The 18,094-nt window shown below is 49.2% G+C and overlaps 1 protein-coding gene across 1 annotated transcript in view; it reads right to left on the bottom strand.

Moving 5' to 3' along the window:
- The window catches only part of XNDC1N (XRCC1 N-terminal domain containing 1, N-terminal like), a 38,259-nt gene that overhangs the window by 1,219 nt on the left and 18,946 nt on the right, over positions 1–18,094 (bottom strand). The window contains 11 exon segments of the mRNA XM_043580366.1: positions 178–307; positions 2,788–2,866; positions 2,989–3,116; positions 3,657–3,849; positions 7,951–8,043; positions 9,056–9,218; positions 9,303–9,503; positions 12,280–12,454; positions 13,474–13,638; positions 14,585–14,797; positions 16,901–17,620. Of these exon segments, the coding sequence (XP_043436301.1) occupies positions 178–307; positions 2,788–2,866; positions 2,989–3,116; positions 3,657–3,849; positions 7,951–8,043; positions 9,056–9,218; positions 9,303–9,503; positions 12,280–12,454; positions 13,474–13,638; positions 14,585–14,797; positions 16,901–17,620 (2,260 nt within the window).

The raw sequence follows: 18,094 nt of genomic DNA, 5'->3' as shown, positions 1-18,094 counted from the left end.
AAGAGAGTGAATGAATCAACAAACACATGAAGGATTAAATGAAATGAATGGAATAAATGTCTGAATGGCTCAGAGAGTCATTGAGTAGAAAGGCCACACTGCAGGGTGTGTTTGGGTGTGTGGTATTTATATGAGCAAGGACTGGCAATGGGGAAGGTTTGGGGGCAAGCCACTAACCTTTCCGACGGGTCTCCTCAAACTCCCGCCGGGCTGTCTCTATGTAGCGCTGTACCAGGGCCTTGATGACTCGGAGGCGGTAGGATCCACGTTCTCCCTCCCCAGGCCCTGCCCCTGCCCCAGGATTGGCCTGTGATGGGAACACCAGAGGGTGAGAGAGACCCCCACCCCAAGCCATTCTCTAATTCTTGTGCCCTCCCCCAGATGATAAAGGTTGGAGGCCAAGTCTGTGCAGACTTTGCTGCCCCTGAAGGCCACATAGTTAGACCCTGATGCAGTCCTGGAAGACAGGAGGCAGACGCTGAGGAATGGCCAAGGGTAAGAGAACCAGGGTAGGGGGGCGAGGGGTCGGTAGGGGTGCAGGGGGTGGGTGGGGCAGGGCAAAGACAAAAATGTTGAGCCGGGCACAGTTGAGTTCTCTCTCCTGCCACCAACCCCATCTTGGTTTTCTTGAGTTAGTCCAGGCTAACTCTGCCTTCCAAATTCTGCACAGGGGGAGACTAGGGGCTGGGGGGAGGCACCCACAGGTACCTGCTCATGCTTATGAGATGGATATCATCATGCCAATTAGAATGATTGGTTTGGGGTCCAGTTATAGGCCTCAGGGCAGTATCAGAAGGGCAAGCAGGGCATATGGATGGAGCAGACAGTGGAGAGAGAACAGAGGTGTAGTAGGCAAAGGGCTAGACTGGGATGACTTAGGTTCAAATCCCAGCTCCGTCATTTAGCAACTTTGTGCCTCAGGCAAGCTACTCAATTTCTTCAGGCCTGAGTGTCTCCAAATTTAAGACAGAAATGGTAACAATGTCTACTTCCCAGGTTAGTACTTCACTGGGACATAGAGTAAGGGCTCTCTACATGCTTAGGAAATAATTGTTTTTATCTAGTTTTATCTTCTCTCTAGATATTTTAGAGTTAGCACATGTACTTTTATAATATAACAAAAGCAAAACATTTTTTAAATATTTTCAGGGAAAAGACGGGATTGACCAAGATAGGCAGGCAGAAGCATGAGAGAGAATGATAGGTCCTTTACAGCTACAGAGTTATGTAAAGCATTTTTCTTATTAAATAATCAGTAAAGACTTAGGGAGGCCATTTCCTAAGGATGTGGGATAGGTGGGAAAAGGACATCTGATTGGATCATCAAAGAATAAGTGAGGTGGGGGCAGCTGGGAGAAGGGTGGGATTCCCATGGGGGTGCACTGGAGGACTGGGGTGATCCCAGCTGGCTAATGTGGGGGGTGGTCCAGCAGGACACACTGCTTATGCCCATTCAGGACTGGCACATGCCCAGAGAATGGGGTTCAAGCCCAGGCAAAGAGGCAGAGTCTCATCCTAGGGTGGAGGAGTCTTGACACATGGTCTGCAAATATGCATCAGGCAGCCTGGACAGGAACAGGAAGTGGCAGGGGGAATAGGGTGATAATTCCAGAATTTGGAGTCAAAAGTCCATTAAGGTAAAGGAGGTGTCTACACAGGAATTCCTGGAGCCAGGAAGTGGTGGGAACAGGGAACCCTGGGTGTTTAATTTCTTGTAAGCATCCTGTTTTCCCCATGCTGAACACATGCAGTTTACTGTGCCTAAAGCTCCCATGTCCACTGTATCTGCCCATCAACCTCCTGTTTACCCTTCAGGATACTGTTCTGCCCTCAAGACTCCAGGAAACTCCCGGATTCCTGGGTCTGGGGCCTGTCCTCTGTGCTTCTTTCTACCATAGGCTGGCTGTGCTGTGCAATTACAGTCCATCTCCTTCCTACTCTAGACCTTGAGGGACCACCATTCTGCATATCTTTATTTCCAGAATAGGTATGCTTTGGTAAGTACTTGTTGAACAAACTATTGACCAATCAGGAAGAGCCTTCTTCACCTGGGGATCTGGCCTGGCGACCCTGGCCTGGAGAGATCCTCAGGTAACAAGTTTTAAAGGGAACAGATAGAACCCCCTACAGACCTGGCAGTAACGCTGGTCTGAATTAGGATATGGTGCCCATGCCTGGGTTAGGGAACAGATAACAAGAGATAAGGGAACCCCTTGGAGGCTCAGCCTCCTCTCTCAGGCCTCTATCAGCCATTTAATTTCCTAGTTTGTGGGGCATTTGTCCCTTGGTTTCTTAACTTTTTTTTTTTTTTTTTAATGTTCATCTGTGTCTTGGCTCAGTTTAGGGCCAAGAGGTTTGTCTGAAGGCTGGGAGCTTTTTTTTTTTCTTTCTGATGGCAAAAAGATTATGTAAAAATAGTAATAAAAATACAATACTGAAAAGGATTATTGGGGGAGTAGGGGTTTCTTGATCCTTCTGTGGCTCAGCAGAGGCTCCGGTGGCCACTTAAGGCTATAGGATGTGCCTGAGCTGAACAGGGTGTCAGTGGCTTGGGAGCAAGGTGGCATGGATTTCTGTTTAAGCTGGGTGACCCATGGTTGGAAATCTAGAAAATGGCCAGAGTCAGGAAGAAGGAAGGGCAGTCATATGCTAGAGGAGGACCTAGGAGCTGGCCTTCTGGAGAACATGTCCAGAAAGACAGACAAGGGTGTGCAAACAGGTGGTATAGATAATACCATTGAAGGCCTGTTGTGACGAAGACCACGGACAAGCAAATGAGGTACTCACAAAAGTGGGGATTGGCGGGTAGTCTGGCTTCTTGGTTTTACAGCAGGAACAGCAACAGCAGATGAAGCGGAATATTCTCCTGAGAGATTCAAAGGACCCACAGCAGTTGATCAGGGGACAGGGTGTAGGGAATTGGGCAGGAGGTGGGCTAGGGGTGCTGGGTGCTTGGGGGGTTGGGAGCGAAAGCTCTCAGGTCATTACCTGAGAAGGTAGAAGAGGGCCTTGGGGGAGGGCAGGATGTTGAAGGGCACAGGCAGTGTCAGGCCTTCCCGGAAGTAGGACAGGTAGAGCTTGGAGCGAGCAAACTTCCACTCCACGTCGGCGTCGTCCTGAGGCCGGAGGCAGAGGCTGTGCAAGGACTGCTTTGGCCCCTCGCCCTCCTGCCCGCGCAGTCTGCCTCGTGCTTCCCCTGGTCTCCATGTCTCTCCTGCAGTGTGCCAAGCGCCGCCTTCTCCCCATTCCCATTTATCACTCACATTTCCCCCACCTGGCTCCCCCCTTCCTTTCTTCCTCACCACTGTCTTTCATCCTCTGACATCCAATTCCTGCCCAGGCTGTTCTCCAGCCACAAACCTGACCCCATCCATCTTCCCTCTCCCGTCCCATGTTCCCATCTACATTTCCACAACACACCCTTCCTCCCCACCATGAAGCGTCTTGTGTCTGGAGAAACGAATAGCATTATTAAAGAGCCTCATTTTAGAGATGAAGAAAATGAGGCCTGGTAAGGAAAACTTGCCCCAAGCTACAAAACAAAACAGGAGGGGAGCCAGAGGAGGAACCCAAGTGTCTGGACTCCTTGCATCCATTTCCTCTCCATCTCTGTGTCCCTTCTTTTCCCTGGCCACAGGTGGCCTCAGTCCACACACCTCAATCTTCTGGAAGGAGTTGGTAATCATGGCAATGAGCATGTTGAGCAGCACAATGACCATGACGATGGTAAAGATGCCGTAGAGGGCCCGGCCCACGAATTCAGGCACCAGAAACTGAGGCATGTCTACAACGCTGTGCTCCTCCATGCCAAACATGGTCCAGAACAGAAACTGGAATGTCTCGTTGAAACTGGTGTGCCGGGCCAAGCAAAGGATAGGATGTGAGGGGTGGGAGAAGAGCCTCAGCACCACCCGGACACACTCCTCCTCACCCTCCAGGACCCAGCTAAGGGCGATCTGCTTCTATGAAGCCCTTTGGACCACAATGACCCATACCTACTCTTGTCATTTCTGAGCTCTCACTTTTATTCTTTCAGTAAGCCAATATTTATAGAGCATGTTACTATGAGCCAAATGTACTAAGGATACAGCTATGAGAGAGAGAGTAGGGGCATGAAGACCAGTTAAGAAACTTGTCATGGTCTGGGTGAGACAGGATGGTGATTTGGACCACTCTGATAGCAAAGCCAGTGCCACCTCTTCCGGGAAGCCCTTCCTGAACTCCCTTCTTGACCCCCAGCAGAATGTGCTTATCTGTTAGTCACTCACAGACCTGATCACATTATCTGTGAATCCATCTTACTCCCTCCATCTCAGTGCCAGTTCAGGTCTAGATTACTGCAACAGCCCCTGCATCTGGTCTCTGGCTTCAGTCTCTTGTTATTCTGTCCTCTACATTGCATCCAAGGTGTCCTTCCTCCCTCCCTCCCTCCCTCCCTCCCTTCCTCCCTCCTTTCTTTCTTTCTTTCTTTCTTTCTTTCTTTCTTTCTTTCTTTCTTTCTTTTAGAAAGAGAGAGTGAATGGGGCAGGGAGGGGGAAAGAGAGAGAGAGAGAGAGAGAGAGAGAGAGAGAGAGAGAGAGAGAGAGAATCTTAAGCAGGCTTCACGTTCAGCATGGAGCCCAATACTGGGCTCAATCTCACAACCCTGGGATCACTACCTGAGTTGGCTCAACCAACTGAGCCACCCAGGCACTCCCCCCTCCCCTGCCCCATCTAGGTGTTCTTTTTAATTGCTGATTTGAGGTTTGTCAAACCTTAAATGCTCCTAATCACTCTCAGTTCATATGCCTACCATGCAACCTACCTGAGATTGTTAGCAGAAATATTTTTTTTTACTTAATAAGGTGTCATCTGTGAACGAACAGCACAGGAGGGCTCAGGCTGCCTGTGCCACTGTGGAGTGACTGATACCACCAAGACCTATGAAGCAAGCTGGAATGAATGGTTGCTGCCTCTGGTGCTACAGTTCATGGTTACAGCTGTCTAAGCTCAGTTCCTTTAAGTTAACATCCTGAAGGTTGGATGTGAACAAAAGTTCTTAGTAAGAGGATTGGTCTCCATTTATACTGGAATAAAGCCTCCATTTATACTGGAACCAATGACAAAGCCTTGACCAATATCCACAGGCCCAAGTGTAGCTCCTTCAGCATCATTGATAAAACCATGTAGTTGCACTCATGAAGAATTTATAACAGAATCATTGCTTGGAAGGCCACCCGGAGCTCCCTGGCATGCTGGAAACAGCCCAAGCTTCTTAGGAGGACATTCGTGGGCTCCATGACCTGGCTTCTCTACCCTCTCCAGCTCTTCTCTCAGAACTCCCTCTACATGCCAACCATGGAAGACATCTTGCTATTCTACAGCCATACCTCCCTGCTTTGGTACATGTTCCCTTTCTGCCCAGGATGCCCTGCACCTTCTCTGAAGTCCATAATCCTTGTAGGTGGAGTCCAGATAATCCCTTCCTGGTGAAGTCTTTCCTGATTACCCAAGCTGGCTGGAATGAATGGTTGCCACCCCTAGTGGTTTCCCCCAGAAGGAGCTTTCCCCTGTGGGTCTCCTCAACAGAAGCCCTCCTTCCTCACAGTACTTATCACCACAAATTGAGCTTATTTGTGCACTGGGTATCTTCTTCATGAGACTGAGCCTGGTTCGGTTCATTTCCTCTATCTGTGCTTCCAGTGCCAGGGATAGGACTTACTGCAAAGGTATCAGTAAATGGGTGTGGGCCCGAAAACAATTATAAAAAGCCCACCACAACTGAATGATGAAGTGAATAAACTTAAAAAGTGGGCAAATGAATGAATGGACAATGAATGAGTGAGTGAATAAACAGACACAAGAATTATTGGCCATGTTTTGGAAGAATTGAGCATCAAAAAGAAATAATGACTATAATGGATTCTTACATTTTAAAAAATCTTTGAATCCCATAGTGATTTTTAAAAAATAAGACAGCACTTCTTTAGAGAAGAATGCCAGCAAATAATATATAGAAAGAGAGGCACCTTGGTGGCTCAGTCAGTTGAGCGTCTGACTTCGGCTCAGGTCATGATCTCACATTCATGGGTTCAAGTCCTGCATCGGGCTCTGTACTGACAGCTCAGAGTCTGGAGCCTGCTTTAGATTCTGTGCTTCTCTCTCTCTCTCTCTCTCTCTCTGCCTCTCCCCTGCTCATGCTCTGTCTCTTTCTCTGTCTCTCAAAAATAAGTAAATAAATAAATAAATAAATAAATAAAATGTTAAAAAATTAAAAAAATATATATAGAAAGAATGGCAGTAGTAGAAGATCACCATCTTGAAGCCACTATTATAATAACTGATTCATCTATGGATGCTAAAGCCAGTGAAAGGTGGCAAGGGGAACAGATTAGTCACATGGTCTCAGCATATCTTTATATTACTAAAGAGCATCCTTAGTACCTTTACAGTGAAGAGGTTTGCTAGACCATTGGGCCTCCCAATGGGCTACATTGACATCTTCTGTCTCCTGATGTGATGCAGTGGAAAATACACATCATCAACTACGTTGTGTTCTTGACAAAACTGCTTAACTTTAATCTTATCATGAGGAACTAGTCAGATAAATCCCAACTGTAGAATACTCTACAGTATACTTTGATCTGTACTCTTCAAAAAGTTCATTTGTTATGAAAGACAAAGAAAAGGTAGAGGGCATGTTGCAGATTAAAGGAGACTAAAGAGAGGGGCCCCTGGGTGGCTCAGTCAGTTGGCGTCCGACTTCGGCTTAAGTCATGATCTTGCCGTCTGTGAGTTTGAGCCTCGCGTTGGGCTCTGTGCTGACAGCTCAGAGCCTGGAGCCTGCTTTGGATTCTGTGTCTCCTTCTCTCTCTGCCCCTCCCCTGCTCATGTTCTGTCTCTCTCTCTCTCTCTCTCTCTGTCAAAAATAAATAAACATTAAAAAAAATTTTTTTAATAAAGGAGACTAAAGAGATATGATAACAAAATGAAACACATGACCCCAGATTGGCTCTCAGAGTTTTAAAAGGGTAGAAAGACTTTTGGGGGGGGGTCAACTGGAGAAACTTGAATAAGAACTATACAGAAAATAATAATTTGGGTTCAATATTAATTAATTAATTAAACAATTTTTAAAGTAAGCTCTACATTCAATATGGGGCTTGAACTCACAACCCCCGGATCAAGAGACACATGCTCTACTGACTGACCTAGCCAGGTGCCCCTTGATATTAAATTTTTTGAGGCTGGGAGTGCCTGGCTGGCTCAGTCAGTAGAGCATGTGACTCTTGATCTTGGAGTCATGAGTTCAAGCCCCACATTGGGCATAGAGCTTACTTAAGAAAAGAAAAAAGAAAAAGCATCCAACTTCATCTCAGGTCATGATCTCATGATTCATGGGTTAGAGCCTGCTTTGGATTCTCTGTCTCCCTCTCTCTCTGCCCCTTGTGCATGCTCTCTCTCTCTCTCTCTCAAAAATTAAATAAACATTTAAAAAAAAAAGAAAAGGAAGAAGGAATAAATTTTTTTAGTGTGATAATAATTTTGTGGTTATGCTCTTAGGAAATCTCCTGAAATATTTAGGGATAAAGTGTCATGATGTTCGCAACGTACTTTTAAATGTTTCAAGGAAAATAAAATAAGGAGAGCAATAGATAGAGCAAAGTGTGGTAAAACATTAACAACTGATGAAGCTAGGTGAAGGGTATATGGGCAACCACTGTGCTTTTAACTTTTTCATAGGATTGACATTTTTCAAAATAAAAAGTTTGGGGGAAAAGTGAATGGGTAAATGAGTTAATGAACAAATGAATGAGTAGGAATCAATGAGAGAGTGAATTATTGCTCAAACAAGAGATTAATTATGAATGAAGAGATGAGAAAGGAGAGGGAAGGCAGTGGTGATCACTAAGTTCCAGACCGATCAGCCCTAGACTCCCACCTACCCACCCTGCCTCCACCCCAGCATACTTGCCCAGACGCTCTGTCTCCTGGTAGGGCACGTAGATGTTGTTGAGGCCACAGAGGAAGGCAGTCAGGATGATCATGAGGATGAACATAAACCTGGCAGGGGGTGGGATGGGGAAAGGTCAGAGAAGGTTTCTATGTTGGGAGAAGTCAGGTTCTGGGAAGAGGGATCAGGCGATGGCCTCCAAGACTCAGCATCTCTTGACAAGTATTCAAATTTGGTGATTATTAAGAACAGAGAAAGTAAAGATGGGAAAGGAGAAGTCATTTAAAATGGTGCCAAAGCAGGAGCTCTTCCTTGAGAATAAAGGATACTTAGTTGAAGTGATCCAAGCTGGGGGTGGGCCAGTCTCCCAGGGAGGGACTGAAATGCTAAGAGGTGGTTCAAGGAAGAGTGAGGCAGACAGTCCTACTGGACAGGATTTATCAGCAGCAGTGGTAAAGCTACCTGTGAGAATGGGTCAGCCTGCAACAGGGGCTGGGTGGGGGGCATGCGGGTAGAAGAGTCTCAGGGGTGGGGTGGGAGATTCTCCTCAAGCTGAGCTGAGCTGAAGATGTTCGTAGATGTAACCAGGGCTTCAGGCAGGGGATTCCCTGGGCAGCAGGCACTAACTATGGGCTCTGCTTAGCGGGAGAGTCCAGGTTTGGCTGCCAATTATTAGGTGATAAGCACCAAGAATACCAGATAATGCCACGAGTTCAAAGAGCTGTTGCAGAGTGGGAACGATCCAAAGGGAACCCTGACTCCAGTGCCCTTACCACAAAGATGGGAAAACTGAGGCCCTGAGAGGGTCATGAGGAGCAACAGAACTGGGGCTGGAACTCCCATCCAAGGGCTAGTCCTGCTCTCAGTGGTTCCTAATCTTTTCAGGGGTCATGGGCCTCTTTGAGAATTAGATGAAAGTTATAGACCCTTGCTGCAGAGAAATGTGCATTTACATCTATATCCCTAGTTTTGTCTGTAATTTCAGGACCTCAGAGGTCTCTGGAGCCTCTGCAAGGAAGCGAGGTTAAGAACCCCTGTGCCAACTAGAGGTGAGGACTTTTACAAGGAGGACAAGTGGAGTCTATCACAGTGGAGGATGCTCTGAGCAGGTACAGTACTCACCGGATCATGTCGTCAATCATCCTGCCAATAGAAATCTGCAGAGTGCCCAGGGACTCATGGGCCGGCAGGATGTAGGCCAGGCGGGTGAAACTGAGCATGCTGGTGACGGCAAACAACACCTCCGCCAGGAACTGGGGGTCCTCAGTGCGCCACTCACTTCGCTCTGTGCAGGGTGGAATGAGGCTGAGGCTGACATCCAAAGGAGAGAAGGGCCTGGGGGACCCCAACTGAGTTGGGGGGCACTCACCAGCCGTGGTGAAATAGTGGCAGGCAGCCCCGTTGGGGGCATCCCGGCAGTGCACGTGGGCAAGCCCAGCCAGAAGGAGGCGCAGCGCAAAGGCCGCCAGGTACAGGGACAGGATGACCACATCCAAGAAGTTCCACCAGTCCAGGAGGTAACTGCGCAGGCCCTCAATCCACACTTCCTTGCACTCAAACCACAGAAAGCCTGAAGGTAGGAGGCAGGGACAGGACAAGGCAGAACTGTCCTGCTTCCAGGTCAGAGCTAGGTTATGGTGTGGGGGCACCTATCCGTGGGGCGGGGGAGCTAAAACATCACAGGGACGAAGGTGATTAAACATAACCATGCAATCTACGTAACTACAAAGTGATCTGTGAAAATAAAAAAGACTACCAGCTGATGTGGACTCCTCTACCGTGGGGCCTGCACCGATGATCCCAGTTGGCTTATATGCATAAACTAACACCTGGGAGAGGTTGGTACTGGGAGGGAATGGTTTAAATCTGTTTCTCCCTGCCCTCCACTGAATAAATGCTGGACAAATATTTCTAGAATATTGACTTGAAGGGGCTCCAAACTATTTGCCTGCTCTGAGTGCCCATGTCTCAGTGGGGAAAAGTGCCAGACCTAGGGATGGGGGCGTTGGGTCTTGGACCCCATTAGCCATGTAACCCTGCCGCATTGTACCCTTCTGCATTCCCTGGATACACGTGTGTGCTTTTTCTGTCTGCCTAGAGTGCCCTTCCACACCCATTTGAAGCCAGGCTCGCCTATATGGCCCAGGTCAAATACTGCCTTGTCTGCAAAACCTTCCCTGAGCAGGTGCAGTGAGTTGCTCCCTGAACTCTGCTCTCACAGCTCCATTCAGATCTCTGTGATGCCATCAACCACGGGGCCCTATGGGGTATCTCTTCCTGGGTCTGTCTCCCCTCACCGCCCCTAAACTCTGAACTCCTTAAGGGCAGGGACCATGTCTGATTCATCTCCTTGTCCCCAGTGCCCAGAACAAGGCCGAGTAGTCACTATTAAACTAACATTTATTAAGCTACCACCATATGCCAGCGGGACCCTGGCACAAATATGGTCCCCGGCCTTCCAGGATTCTAGTGAGGGAGATGGGCAAGTAGCCAAGTGGTTACAATTCAGTATGGTGAATGCAAAGATTGAGGAGCAGGGAAACAGGTTGTTTTGGGAGTATTTAGGAAGGGACCCTCACCCTGATTTGGGGGCCAGGGAAAGCTTCTCAAAGAAAGTGACATTTAAGCTGAGATTTGAAGGAAGAAGGGGAGCCAGCCAGGTGATGGCGTCATGTGGGAAGGGGACAGGACTGGAGAAAGAGAATGAGCATAGGCCTGGGACAAGTGGGAACATGGTGTGGTCAGGAACTGAATCAATTCTGACAGCAGCAGACTATCTTGTGAACCTGGGATGGATGTTCAGTCCTATATGTTGTTGCATGGATGGATGGATGGAACCATATTTAATTTATCCGTGCATTATCAGGGCTTCACTCACAGTGAACAACAAGCATTTATTAGGAGTTTGCTGACTAAGCTAGGGCTGAGGGGAGGGCAGCTGAGGAAGGGGGCCTATGGCCCAACCCGCTGAGCTGCCCAGCCAGAGGCTAGATAGAGCTCTGGGGGGTTCTTGTAATTGCCTTTGCTGAATTGTTCAAGAACACTTGATTTCTGCTATAGAAGAAAACCAATGGAATGCATGAAACTTACATGTTGAGCATAGATAAGTTAGTTATTTGGGTGGCATGTTGAACAAATAAAATGAGTGGATCATTTGTGTGTGAATACATAGAAAGGGATTAAGTATTCATAATATACTGAATATACATGAGGCAGCTGAAGCCCTCAGGATTCATCAGCTCTTAAGTCAGCTACCCACTGTTGATACCCTTTCTGGCCCTATGTGTCTTTTGCACAAGAATTGCTTGGAGTGCCTGGGTGGCTCAGTTGGTTAAGCGTTAGACTTCAGTTCAGGTCATGATCTCATGGCTTGTGAGTTCAAGCCCCATGTTGGGTTCTGTGCTGACAGCTCAGAGCCTGGATCCTGCTTCAGATTCTGTGTCTCCCTCTCTCTCTGCCCCTTCGCTGCTTGAGTGCTCTCTCTCAAAAATAAATAAATTGGGGCACCTGGGTGGCTCATTCAGTTAAGCATTAGACTTCGGATCAGGTCATGATCTTACGGTTCATGAATTTGAGCCCTGCGTCGGGCTCTGTGCTGACAGCTCAGAGCCTGGAGTCTGCTTCCGATTCTCTGTCTCCCTCTCCCTCTCTGCCCTTCCCCCACTGGCGCTCTCTCCCTCTCTGTCTCTCAAAAATAAATAAACATTAAAAAAATAAATAATAAAATAAGTAAACATTAAAAAAAAAAAAAAAGAATTGCGAAGGAAATTCCTAGCTGCTCATCAGGATGATTAGCAAGCTTCAGCTGTGGCCAGACTTACTTGCCCCCATGTCTCTCCTATAGACCAAGTGTTGGGGTGAGGCAACTTCTGGCTCTCGCAGCCCCTGCTTAAACTTCAACTCTGGTTCTCATAACAGCATCACCATTTATGGATTTAGTAAACTGTATGATTAAAGCATCTCAGTTTGGTCTGTGAGCCTTTCTGTTCCATGACTTTCGGGATAGACTGCCTGGTGTCCTGGCAGGTTACCATTACGCCAGGGTCATTTCCCACCTGAAGCTATGGACCAGTGTCTTATTTGTGAAAGGATAGGAACCTCTGGAGTGGGGTAACAATGGGGCCCCTGCTCAGGGAGTCTTATCACAGGGCTAGATCCTCTAACTAGGGGTGAATAGAAACGGTCCCTTGGAGTGCTGGAGCCTAGAGGGGTTTGGTTCTATGTTTGCGGGCATCTACAGGCAGAGGGTCCCCCCCACCCCCGCCTCTACTGGAGTACTTACTTTGAAGAACAGTGAGGGAGCCCACAAGGGGGACCACTACAAATAAAGGGCCCCACACACGTACCTGTGACCCAAACCATGTGTAGGGAAGTCTCCCAGACGCTCTGGCTGCGGCCACGGAAGGTGCTCAGCTGTGTCTCCATGGCCAGGGACTCACCCAGCAGGAAGATGAGGAACCACAGATAGGAGGCGGAGTGCAGCAAGAACTTCAGCACTGGGATCTTCAGCAGACGGCCCAGCTTGCAGGGAGAGGGAGGAAAGCATGGCTCTCAGAGGCCTGTCACACAACCCCTTCCTTGGAGAGCTTCCAGACCCCTCCTTTGACTTGCACACTTATCCAGACATTTATTGAGAATGTGCTCTATTTCACATCTATTTCCTTCACAGCTGTGTGAGGTGAGTAGTACTATTCCCATGTGTTTCAGCTAAGGAATTGAGGATCACAGAGTAAAACAACTTATCCTTGGAGGTCCCACAGCTCTTCAGTCTCAACCAAATTAAAAAATAAATTCATCATCTTCCATCCTAAACTGGTTCCTTCTCTTCCTCCTCCTGTGTCCCCATCTCAGACAACGACCATCTCCCTAACTCCTACCCTCTCCCCAACCCATCCTCATGCCTCTAGTAGAGAGAACTTTCTAAAGCACATAACTAAAGGGATCACTCACTCCATTAAAATCCTACAATGGCTTCTATCACTGCTTATAAAGCACTGCTAGACCTGGCCCCTGCCTGCTCCCCATCACTCACTATTTGTACGTATGCTTCAGCAACCAGAAATTCTTTCCGTCTCACTGATACTTTATGTTCTCCCTCCCCTCGGCCTGCAGACAAGCTGCTTCTGCTCCCTGGGACACCACTCTCCCTGTTTCTCACCTGGTTAACATTATATCCCCCGGATCAGGCATAACACCCAGCTCACAGCAGCGTTTCAAGGAAATGCTTGTTGAAATGAAGGAATAAAGATAGCTAGGTCCATACAGGCTCTCAAATAATTTGTAGGTTGGGGCGGGGGTCTCTTTAGGAGATTTTGGGTCGTACATAAGATTCAGGCTTTGGAGGCAGAGAGACCTCAGTTTAAATCGGGACTGGCCTATTTACTGCGTCCCCTGGACAAAAAGAGCACTTCTGTTCCCCATGCCTCCTCTATAAAATGAAAGTGTATTACCTACTTTCCAGGGCCACTTCAAGTGACTTCATGGGAACATTAGCAAAGTGCGCAATAAGTGACAGTTATCATTAACTTTTTTCTTAGTACCCGGGACTTGGGTGCCAGCCAGTAGCCGAGGCAGAGGAAGGGCATGGTGAGGAAGATGAGGAAGGCGACAAAGAGCTTCCAGATGGTGGTGCTTCCACGCCAGCCAGCCAGGTTCCCACACCAGATGGAAGACAGGACTTGCTGGCAGATGGGGTGTGCTACAAACTAAGCAGAGATGGCGCGTGAGCAGCGTGGGTGGTTACCAGGCAGGGAAGGGAGGGGGAGCCAATTGTGTGCACAGTCCTGCCTTCCCTGCCCCAGAGACGAACCATATTTCTTCTCAGGCCAGCTCAGAAGAGAGGCAACTCATTTGCCATGTGACCTTGGGCAGACCCCACCCTTAGGCCTTGGTTTCCTAGTCTGTGAGGGAGAAGCTTAACTCAAAAGACTTTTCTGGACTCTCTGGATTCCTCTTTCTTTCTTGAGTCTAAGCCAGGTAGTGGTGGGTGGAACTAGGTACCAGAGTCCCAGAACCCACAGGGTTTTCTGCCTTCTTAGAGATGTGGGGCACCAGTCTTGAGGAGGGGAGGAACAGGGAGAGTAGGATTTGATGTTTTGGGAGGCAGGGCCAGGGGAGCCATTATGAAGGAAAGTTTTTGGTTAAGCTACTGGTGAGATAGGATATCTGAAGATAGGTGAGATGGAGGAGTAAGGGGTGGGAGAGGCTAGAAAGGAAGCATGTCTTCAGCTTATGGGGGCAGGCATCTAATAAGGTAAGGAATAATGGAATCACTTGGTATGTAAGCCCTGAGAGATCTAGTTTACTCTTGTTGAACACAGAGAGATACCGAAGTTTAACAACAGAAGACTGGACCAAACTAACTCAATAGGCCAGAGGCAGAGCTGAATAAAAGCCAGATGTCTGGTCTGAAGGTAGAGTCCTGGTGGGTAATGGGACTTCCAAGGCCTGGGGAGAGGTTAGGGGCTTAGACTGAAGGTAAGAAGGGGGTTGGGGAGGCCCACAGGACCAGGGGCTAGCTAGAAGGGTGCTCAGGATCAGGTCTCAGAGGGCAGGGGGAGGACTTATTTAGGCTGGACTAGGGAATACCTAGCCATGGGGCAAGGCAGGGATTAGGGCAGGGGTGGGGGAGGTAGGTAGGGCCCAGCTGACCCGCTTCTGGTTGTAGTTGACGGCCAGTCTCAGCCTCGCCAGGTTGGGGATGCCTTCCTCAAAGGCCTGGCCCAGGCCCTCAGCCTCAGGTTCAGTCTCGTTGTCTTGACCCAGGTCATTGAGTACTGCGGTGACCTCACTCTGGTTCCGGCACATGCCCAGCAATTCAAAGCCATAGTCCTGGCTCAGCGACTCCAGGGCAATGTACTCAGGCTGCAGGGAAGCAGATCTGTGTATGCCCACCGCCCTGCAGACACAGCTCTGGTAAGTCAGCTCCACCCTCCCAACAGTGGGCCTGGCTACCTCTGTGCTGCCTCAGGCCATCACCTCCCCACATATGATGTCACCCTGAGTCCTCCGTTCCTTCTCTGCCACCTCAGCTCTCCTCCTTGTTATAATTAGGGGCCTCTTGTGTCAACTTTGCTTCTCTGGTGCTCCATCGACCTCATCACTAAGTCACTGCAACCCAAACCCCTCTACCACCTTTGCCAGTCCCTTGTACCTCCTTTCCTGGTCCCTGTTTCCTGTTCCACTTCTCATCCTCTTCTTTATGCCTTTCTTGTGTTCATTTCATTGAGTTTTTTGAGGACCTACCTTACATGAGAATCTGTGCCAGCAATGTTAGAAGCAGACATGAGTAAGGCAGTTCTCGCTCCACTTTACCCAATCTATTCTCGCTTTTACTCAGGGCCCCAATCCCAGAGAGAATGCAGGCAAGAATTTGGGGAGGCTAGACCTGCACCCAGCACTGTCCCTCAGGTGGTATTACATTGGGCCAGGTGCTTCCCCTATGCAGGCCTTAGCTCCCTGGCTTGGAGGGTGGGGATGACAATCAGTGCTGCCTCCTTCAGTGGGCCACTGTGAGCACGGAGGGAAAGTCCTTCAGAGGAACGGCTCTTTCCTGCTATCTGTGAGGTGGGGGCTCTGATCCCTCCATAACTCTGGTGAAACAGCATGCTGTTTCCCCAGTGCACCTGGCATGGGCCACATCCTGCCTCAGAACTCTGTTTCTCCACCTAATGGTAATCTCGAGCCTGGGGACCAAGTGTGCCTGGCACAGAGGGGGTGCTGGTGGATGAGTGAGGGACAGGACTGGGCTGGTGGTATTTAAGGCTCCTGACCAGTCCCCGCTTCCAGGCCTCCCCCGCTCCCCTTCACTCCTTCTCTGTCCCGAGCAGCCCCTTGTACTCATCACCATGTGTACTTTTCCTACCCAACAGCCTTGCTTGGATTGCACCCCCTACTGCAAATATCCTCCCTACTCCTCCTCCTCCTCACTTGTTATTAAACCTCCTGGCTGTGCAGCCAAGATTAATTTTGCTTCTTTGAAGGAGTCTGCATGGAACACAACAGCTGTAGCTTCCTGACCTCCCTTTTCTAGGTTTTGGAAACCATGGAGCACCCTCCACAGAGGCACTCCAATGAAGCTGAGCATCCTAGGAGTGGCTTGTCCACCTCACTCTTGCCGATCACAAGCTCGAGGCTCCAACTCACAATGCTCAATATGGGGCTGCACAGTAGGTTTTCAGAAAGGATGGGTCCCAGGGGCGCCTGGGTGACTCAGTCAGTTAAGCATCTGACTTTGGCTCAGGTCATGATCTCTCAGTTTATGAGTTCGAGCCCAGCGTTGCACTGTGTGCTGACAGCTCAGAGCCTGAAGCCTGCTTCAGATTCTGTCTCTCTCTCTCTCTCTCTCTGCCCCTCCCCCACTCATGCTCTCTCTGTCTCAAAAATAAACATTAAAAAAAAATTTTAAAAGAAGGGACGGGTCCCACTGAATGTCATCTCTAAGTCTGTCTAGCTGCTTTTCTCTCTTTTTTTTTTTTTTAAAATTTTTTTTTTCAACGTTTTTATTTATTTTTGGGACAGAGAGAGACAGAGCATGAATGGGGGAGGGGGCAGAGAGAGGGAGACACAGAATCGGAAACAGGCTCCAGGCTCTGAGCCATCAGCCCAGAGCCTGACGTGGGGCTCGAACTCACGGACCGTGAGATCGTGACCTGGCTGAAGTCGGACGCTTAGCCGACTGCGCCACCCAGGCGCCCCTCTAGCTGCTTTTCTATCTGTGCTCTCCCTCCTTCCTCAGACAGACCCAGGGCATCCCTAGGGTGGGGTTTGTGCTGCCCCATAAATCTAGGTGGCCCTAGAGTGATGGCTCTCTTCCCATATAAATGGAGATTTACTGAGAACAGAACTAGGTCTCATTATCTTTCTGTTGTTTTCCACTTCCTGGAACACCCACCACGAGCCTACCCCTGACCATGTGGAAGGACAGATGCAGGGGGCCAAGGGCAGGAGAAAGTATGAGAAACCAACCTTAAACTCAGGTTCCTTGCGTGCAAGGCGCCTGAGCTCCCGGCTGAGCTGGAAGGCAGCCAGCATGGCATCCTCACTGGCCAGCGAGAGGTGGGCCCTGCTGGCAATGCCTCGGTAGGTGTTGATGCGGGACAGGGAGAACTTCAGCAGGTCATAGCGGCGGGCATTGCTGCACTCGAGGCAGGCACAGGAGACCGGGTGGGGCCGGGCAATGGTGTGGCCCTGGTCCATGAGCAACTGTGCGATCTCATACAGATCCTTCTGGCAGGCCAGGGTGAGGGGAGTGACACCAGGGGCAAAGCGTGAGCCATCAATTGAGGAGTCAAAGAAAGCCAGTGAGAAAGACCTAGTGTCCACTTTGCGGCCCTTCTCCCGTTCCAGCCGGGCCAGCAGGCGACGCACCGCTGCTGGCTGGTTTGTGTCCACTGCCACTAGCAGTGCCTCATGGATCTGCCGGAAGTCAAACTTGACATTGGCCAACAGCACATCGGTGATGGCCTCGTGGCCCAGCCGGATGGCCAGATTGAGAGCTTCCCTCCAGGAGCGGTCCTCGGCCTCCTCCACGTTCCTCAGGGGCCCGCCTGGCCCGCTGCCTGAAGCCTCCACCCCGGACTCCAGCAGGTGCTGCACTAGGCCCAGGCGGCCCTCCTGGATGGCAGTCAGGAGCGGAGGTGGGAACTTTAGCTTTTTGTTGACAATCTCCGTCCAGTTGGGCTGTGGCTGTATAAAGGATGGAGAGGGTGGGATCCCCAGTCTCCAACCCCCTTTGCTCTGAGGCCTCCCTCACCCTTCCATCTTTAAGCCCTCAACCCAGCCACTGTTCTATTTTGCTTTAGCCCAAACACATACTAACAGTGTTGCTTTCAAAGGACATTTAGTGTAGTGCCTATATATGCTCATTATCTGAGCACTTCACAAGTACAGTAACTATCCTTACAATAACCCTGTAAGGTAGGAGTGATCACACCCCCTTCAACAGGAGAGGAAACTGACATACAGACATGCTAAGCCACTTTGATGAGATACGGACCCAGGTAGTCTGGCTTAGGAGTTAGTGTTCTTAACTACTTTTATGATACTTCTCAACTCAAATAGGAATTATTGTTACTAGTTTTGGATTTCTGGAATCTTTACTTATTTGAAACATCGAAAATGTGGGATGTAATAATACAAATAAATGATTCCACTTTCTTC

The sequence above is a fragment of the Prionailurus bengalensis genome, chromosome D1 (assembly GCF_016509475.1).
Source record: "Prionailurus bengalensis isolate Pbe53 chromosome D1, Fcat_Pben_1.1_paternal_pri, whole genome shotgun sequence".
NCBI classification, from domain to species: domain Eukaryota; kingdom Metazoa; phylum Chordata; class Mammalia; order Carnivora; family Felidae; genus Prionailurus; species Prionailurus bengalensis.
The sequence above is the reverse complement of the archived record's forward strand: the minus strand, read 5'-3'. Positions and strand labels throughout refer to the sequence as shown.